This window comes from Alligator sinensis, unplaced genomic scaffold (assembly GCF_000455745.1).
Source record: "Alligator sinensis unplaced genomic scaffold, ASM45574v1 scaffold456_1, whole genome shotgun sequence".
Classification (NCBI taxonomy): domain Eukaryota; kingdom Metazoa; phylum Chordata; order Crocodylia; family Alligatoridae; genus Alligator; species Alligator sinensis.
In genome coordinates this window covers 1337244-1345070 of record NW_005842311.1, presented here as the reverse complement: position 1 = coordinate 1345070, position 7827 = coordinate 1337244, and the positions used below count along the sequence as shown (strand labels likewise).

The window sequence follows — 7827 nt, the reverse complement described above, 5'->3', positions numbered from 1 at the left end:
CTCTTTCAAGAGGCAAACTATCATTCAGAATTCCCACAAAGACAACCAAGGTAGCAACTTGAACATGTCAAGTTTCCTTGAACGAAACGGATTTTAAACGCGTTCGAGATCAACAGCTAGACTATTAGAATTTGTGGGGGCAAGGATTTCAGCGAGATAACATGTCAGGGATGTCAAACTTTTGGGCTACAGACTGCGTTCAGCTCATGGGGCTTGTAACAAAGACCAAAAATTAGAAGGTGAGGACCCACTGGAGCAGGCAGCAAGTGACAGTGGTATTAACCCCCATGGCTGCTGCCACATCTGGGGACAGCCCACAAGGAACCCCATGGTTTGGATCCAGGCTGCGAAGGGAGGTCAGGGGCAGGGTGAGTTTAACACCCCTGAATTAAGTTGTTTCATGTCAGAGAGTACATATAAAGTATGAAGAACAGGTGTATAAGAAAGGGAGGGAGAAGCATTTTCAGTAAGTAGCAAGGATGTTTTTAGTGGAAAGCAACTGGAGAGACGCAAGAAATTTGTGAAGGGAGAGTGGTAGCAGAGAAAGACCGAGAAGTGTGTTTTGGAACCAAGCAATAGGGTAGTGCTGGAAGGCTTGGGTGTTGGCAAAGGCTAGAGGGTACATGCTAATGTCACAAATCCTCTACAGAAGGCCAGACCTATTTAATTTTCTCTCTCTTTCTAGGAACTTTCATATTATTCACAGCTAATAAGAATATTAGGTACAATTAAAAATGCTGGAAATATATGCTGATTTACATATCTCTAAATATATATGTCTACATCTGGAAGTACAGTTATATGGCAAGTTCAACTCGAATGCCAATCACATAACTAAGAGGTCATGTAATTTGCTAAAATTTACAGGAGGCCTGGCCTGCTTATCTTGTGCCCTGTACCTTAACCTTTTTTCTTGACTTACCATTCCTCCTCTCTCCTCCACGCCTTCTCCAAATAGCTTCATTTGCCTCGTGCCCCTTGCCTCTTGACAGCTTGACCCCTTTAGTGCTATCTACCCTTTTCTGACCTACCTAATTCTCAAGTTTAATAGACTGCAAACTCTGTATGCACGTATTATGAATTACATTCTCTTCAAAGTCTTGTCCCTCCCTTCCTTACCTCTTCTGCTTCCTGTTCCAGTCCTCCTTTGTAACATTTGTTTACACGAGACTGCAAATACTTCCTCCTTTTCTACTTCTTCCTTTGCCTATCATTAATTCTTAACAGTGCACATAATCCTCTCTCAACAGATTTCTCTTGCGGCTGGCTAAACATACAAGCTTTGTTTTTGGAAAGCACTATATATACAGTTAGTGCACTATGTAAATATTAGCCTCCCAAACTCTGCAGTTTACAATTTTCCTTGCCTGTTTCAATATTACTCTCACTTGACCACTTAACTTTGAAACATACCTATTTAATTCCTTACAAAACACGCTCGTTTAATCAGAGCACTTCCATGGTGAGAGCAAACTTCCACAGTGCCCAGGGACTTTGAAGCTGTTATCGGTCTTTTTGAAAAAAAAAAAAAAATCAGGTACAATTCTACTTCTCAAGTCAGAGCTCAGCCTTTTCTGTTGATGAAGAAGGATACCCTAATTCTCCCCATCTTTCCTTCTACACCAACCCATTCAAGTATTTAAAATATAGTATAAAGACACGTGGTCACGAGATGAAACTGCTGTTTGAAGTGGTGGATCTTTAAATGTATTTTGAGAAAGCAGAGCTGAACAAGGATTCTTTGGGAGGGTTCTTCCAAGCAAATCTGGCCAACAAAAGCAGTATTATAGTTGTGCTGCAGCTATTTCATTTTCAGGTTTCTGTGAACATTTGAGAACCATTTTGTCCCCAAGAGCTGTAGTTGGGAGAGGAGGGTAATACATCCACACAGGATTACCGGAGGCTTTGGCCTTTTGCACTGTGAACCCTTAGCAGTCAGACACAAAATAATTGTTTAAGAGATACTTGCATTTAGAGCAGCCTCTCCACATTTCTCAATTGCAGCTAGACCCTGATTATGAATGTGTGTTTCCAAGAGTTTTTTCAGCTCTCCAAGGCCATCCTGGATCCGAGATACAAGGTTATACATGCGTCCCAAGTCTGGAAGAAAAGGAAGCACATTTCTCTCATTTGTATTAACTGTAGTTTCTCTTCACCCCAATTTCTCTTTTGCATTATTACCAAAGAAAAGGCCTAATATCTATCAACATGCATGTACTTACAAGTATTATTATTAGCAAGTCAGACCATTTACAACTAAAATCCAGACAAAAAGGACTAGCGCTGAATTGAAGGACAAATACTAAGTAAAAAGAACAAAAATCTATTTAAGTATTCAGCTGCAATTTACTTTCAATACACTGATATACAAATCTCAAGGACCAAGGCAATACAAAAATTACACACCTCCCTTCCTTCCCCCTTGATTTCTTCATAAAGGCACACATTTGAGAAAAGGTATTATAGGTCCCACAGCTTTATAGTTGGGAAAGAAAAATGCTGATTTTAATACCCAGTTTTCCTCAAACCATTTATATGATAAGCATTGCTCACATTGTTAATGCTGGTGGATCTGAATGGAATCGTGGGCTCCATCTGTCCACCCTTTTACATACTGTACTATATAAGCCTGCTCAGATCAGGTCAACCTGCTACATACAGTACTTAACTCTCTAGTCACTGCCTGCAGCCTTCCTTCCCTCCCTTCTCCCCCATTGATGGAAAACCAACAGGGGTAACAACCATTGAGAATCAGAGACAAACCCCCCTCCGAAGTGCAGACAAATAAAGTCCTCTGAAAAATTTGCTACTGAAATGTTCTACTGCCTTTAAAAAGAAAAGAAAAGAAAAGAAAAGAAAAGAAAAACAAAACTTGAAAAGACTAATAAGCTGTAGTGACTTTGATATATTTTTTAAAGGCTACTAGAAGAACAATTGTCAAGAGCACCATTACAGAACTCAGGACCTTAATATAGAACGCTCATCTTTGGTTTTTTTGTCAGGTGTTTAATAGACTGGGAAGTTAGGTCCAAACAAACAAAAACAATTTTTCATCAAGACTTTCCACAAACCACTAGCAAATGTCCAGCTTGAAGGCACCCGATTTTCAAAGGGCAGGTGCTGACCACCTTCTGAAAATCAGGCCCTTTACAACTGGGTGTCTTCAAATTGGGCACCCAAGATCAAAGCACACCCAAACACCAGTCATATCTGGAAATCTTGGTCTTACTGACTTGGACCAGTGGTTCTCAAAACACCCCTTAGAAAATGCCAGCTATTAAGCTTTTGCTTGTTTTCTGACTATGGAAAAAAAATATAGCAAGTCTGCTGTTGGAAAGAACTGAGAACGGAGACAAGAGGCCACAATGTTTTTGCCTGTAGAAATCTGGATTTATCACGTGAATCATCACATGTAGGTTTCTGCATTCCTAAAAGTGCCAATATTGTATGACAACCTGCTGCACCCTGGTTAAGAATCACTGGACTAGACAATCAAGTTTAATGGTAATGAAAGAACCAAATTAGCATTCATTAGTAGGTTCAATGACAGGCAACTCAATTGTAATGCTACACTTTGCAGCCACATCCTCTGATTTAGCAGTGTGGGCCTTTTCTGTAGGACCTATGAAAAATGTATTACCTGTCTAGAATTACTGGATATTAAATAAAATGGATAAATATGATAAGTATTTGGGGGTAGGAAGCAGTACTGCAGAGAGCACAAAAAAGTGGAGCCTTTAGAGCTATGTGGAACAGCAATGACACCAATATGAAAGACATGCAGCCCTTTCCACCTCATCTCTTTCCAGTTCCTTATCACTTTGGCAAACCTTAAACTTTCACACTGATCAAACATGATCAAAGACCACATTTTCTGGATGTTCTACTGCCCAACTCCATTCATTGACAGGAACACAAACAAAGAATATCCCTCACTGCTTCAGGATCCTGGCAAAATCTTTGGAACACTAGCTGTAATGCCATGCAAGGAAATAATCTGAGCTGTTGCTAGCCTTCTTCCACAAATGATGAGATGTGAATGGCTGAGTCAGGCTGCCTATAATTGGAAACACAGGGCTACATGCTTGCTGGAGCCTTTGTGGATTTACAAAACAGTCTCTCTCCCCTAAATCACCTTACAGCCTGTGCCCAATGAAGATAATTACTTCCTGCAATAAATGTCCTGATACGCACAGGTAATGAATGATGAAGGCACACTATAACCTGTATTGTTACTTGCACAGTAGATTTAAGCATTTATACAACACAGCAAAAGGGAGTGGTTGGAAATACTGTATGTGCAACACCCCTTATATAGGAGGCCCAAAGGCAGAGGCCTAAACAAAGGCAGCCCACCTAGCTGATGAACTATAAAGATTTTATTGCTATGAGTATAGGATCATTGACAGCAACTTACTTCAGCATGTTAGGGGTTTAGAGTCCAATGCCTTGAGACTCAATTGGGTGAAGTACATGAGATTTACAGTAGTAGTTTTCAACCTTTTTTTCATTTGTGGACCCCTAAAGAATTGTGCATGGAGGCGCGGACCCCTTTCAATTATAAACGTGGGCATTAACATACTTTTGATTGATTGTAGTCATCTTTTGCGGACCCTGTAGCCTGCAGTCCAAGGGTCTGCGAACCACAGGTTGAAAACCACCGATTTATAATTCTCAGTCAATGAGTTAAATGCAGCTGTTTCTAGCAATGACAACTCACAAGATTCTGGGCCTTAAAATGGCTAAGGAATAAATGCTGTTAGCTGTGCAAGTAGAACCACAAACAGGAAAGAAAGCCCTTTAAAAACGATGGCTATCTGAAAGTTGTTCAGAGTTCTGGAAGCAGAGAACTAACCTCAGCTCAAGTAAAATTAATGTATACAGTAGGTGAGTTAGGTAAAAATGCATATTTCATACATTTAAGAAATGAAATTTATCACCATACACACAGCATGAGTGACTATCACAGTGCTTCTTAGGGTGCCATGGCACATTGAGGTACCTTGAAATCCCTTCAAGGGTGCTGCAGGTTGCCACACAATATTAGCATGGTTAAGCGTGTAAATATGATTCACAGGATAAACCCAGCAATTTCAAGTAAGAGTTCATAGTGTTAAAAATATTCTGGCCTGTTGTGGTCTGAGATCTTTACAACAGAAGAACTGCTCTATTATTTTTTCTGTAGTCAAAACACAAGCAAAAACCATGAGCTGGAATTTTCCAGGGGCTGCCCTTGGGTCGCATTGAGAACTACTGGCATATTATTAAAGGGATCACATGACCCCCTAAATTTTCTAACATTTAAAATAAAATCCCTTGGAAAAGCTCATTAGGCACAAACCTTTGTCACAGGTTGGGAAAGAAACATTTTCAGACAACTTTTGTGAAGTTATTGGTTTTATTTTTCAATATTCAGGTTTTTTAAAACTGCTTCAGTTAAGCAGGAAAGATTTTTTCTATACTACCTATCAATTAGATTAATTATCATTAGATTATAATTTTAAATGTACATATATTCACCCTTGAAACTTGTGATAATGTATATGATTCTGTAAATCCTTTGTCCTGCTAATCTCATGACTTGTTCCTCTCATTTACCAAAAGATTTCTTCTGGTTATCAATATTAGCAAGATCACCATTTGAAAACTGTTTCTTGGCTGCAGCTGCTGCTTTTCTCAGCTGTCCTTCCCGACAGTGATGTAAAAAACCCAGAAGTCTAGATACTTTTGCAAAAAAGTAAGCAGGGTGCTGGCCATGATAATCCTTCATTACAGTAACTGTTGTTAATAATTATTGCTATATGTTAGCTTGGCTGCTTAATTCTTAACTTTCTTCCACAGCTCTCATGTGAATGCTACCTGACCCTGGAGTTTTATCACATAATCTACACTTCTCTCACTTCCTTGTAATCCACTTCTCTCACTTCCTTTTGAAGCAGTTATTTCAGACAGAGCACCCCATCTTCATTTCTTATAAAGATTGAACCTCAGTTTATAACTCACACCCTTCCATAATCTTCTATGATGATAAGATACACATAAACTAGTTTAGCTTCCAACTCCGACTGCCTCTTTTCAAATTCTGACATTTAGTGGACCTACCGGTTCACTTATAGCAAGATACATAAGAAATCACTCTTTTTAGCCATCTATACCTTAACTTTTCATCTTACCTTCTTATCCTCCAATTTAAAATATTATCTATTGAGATCCATATTTATTCTATTTGCATCAATTAACAATTCTATTAACAAAAAGAATACCATATTGACTGAATAAACTCTTGTACTCCCAGCCATTTAATCATTTCCCCTCTTTCTTCTTCTTTTTTTTGGTTTGATAAGTAATCAATCTACAATTTTAACTAGTATTTTATAAGCTACCAATCAAACTGCACGGCTTTTTTTTAATGATCCATTTGGCACATTCTAAATGACTCTGCTAGTATCATCATCTCTTCTTTTACTGTCAACTTCATCTATTGAGGTAATCATCAATAAAGACACCACAGTTAATTTTATTATAGATGTGAGTGACATGAAAGGGGATATCATTTCAAACTCTAAAATTAAAATGTTGATGTTGGCATCAGCTCACCTTCATTTTTGTCAGCATCCAGTAAGTTCTGAAACTCCGTGTGGAAAATCTCCAAGTGTTTTTCAATAAGTACCTGCTCACATTTTCGTGCTAGTTCATCCTGTGTACTCTCATGGAGATATACCTGAACTCTACGTTGTTCCTCCAGAAGACGAGCTTCAGCCTACAGGACAAACAAATACATTTGAAATCAATGAATGCAGGTACTGCAGCTATGTTACAAAAGAGATACTCTCACAAACCATACAGCAGATTCTGTTAATGACTTGTACATTTAAACACAGAAGTCAGCAGCTGTAGTTCTTATGGGAATTCTAAATGTGACCACCTTGAATATATGCAATATTTAATATTAAAAATCTAGGTTGAGAATAAATCTTAGAACTACTACTGAAATGGAAAAATGTCAGCAAAAAATGTTTTCACTATATTTCTAAACCAGAGAACTTTTCAGAGAAACCTGCTCCACCCAACACCAGTATTGCTTAAACTCCCCTGGTCCTGCAACCGCCAGTCATTCTTTTAAAAACAAAATAAACATATGATCCCCCATGATTACACAAAAAAGAATGGGCCCAAAATTAGTTTTACGCTACTCACACAACACGAAATTATTTGAATCTTCATAAGTAGGCAGAAAAAAAAAAACAACTTTCCAATGTTCTATCATCACGTGAACAACATAAGCATTGGAGAAGGCTACCTATAGAAATTGTGGAGTCTTCATCTCTAGAAATTTTCAGGACCAGGGTAGACGCATGTCTGGGATAGTTTAGTCAGGGCTGATCCTACCCTGGTCAGGGAGCTGGACTAGATGACCCTATGAGACGTCTTTAACTTAATGCATAGGACTCTACATGAGTACATATTCCTCCCAAGGCAAAACCCTAACTGTCACTAGGGAAATGACAGTTAAGTCCAAAATGCAGAAATTAATTTCTTTACACAGCTAGCAATTTCTTCTTAGTTGTCAACAAAATCCCTGAATTCTTTTAATGATTCATCTGTAAGAGAAACATTTGAAAGGTAGAGTCCATTCATCTCCTAAACCTTCAGATTAGCTGCACTTTCTATAAAAGCAGTGGAGGGAGGAAACAGGAGGGAATTTAGACAACTTCAAGCAGTATGAACTAAGCATCAAAGAGAATAATAGGTCCCTGGCAGACATTTCACTAAAGGCAATCAACCTGTAAATTGTGCCATAAACAGTAACACAACCACACGTTCAGC

At 38.6% G+C, this 7827-nt stretch overlaps 1 protein-coding gene across 4 annotated transcripts in view; it reads right to left on the bottom strand.

The window, feature by feature from the left end:
- The window catches only part of CUL1 (cullin 1), a 75077-nt gene that overhangs the window by 16270 nt on the left and 50980 nt on the right, over positions 1-7827 (bottom strand). For all 4 annotated transcript variants that reach the window (XM_025209836.1, XM_006028401.3, XM_025209838.1 and 1 more), the window contains exons 8-9: positions 6598-6760; positions 1970-2100 (exon numbers count right to left, since the gene is read on the bottom strand). In XM_025209836.1, the coding sequence (XP_025065621.1) occupies positions 1970-2100; positions 6598-6760 (294 nt within the window). The remainder of the gene's footprint in view (positions 1-1969; positions 2101-6597; positions 6761-7827) is intronic.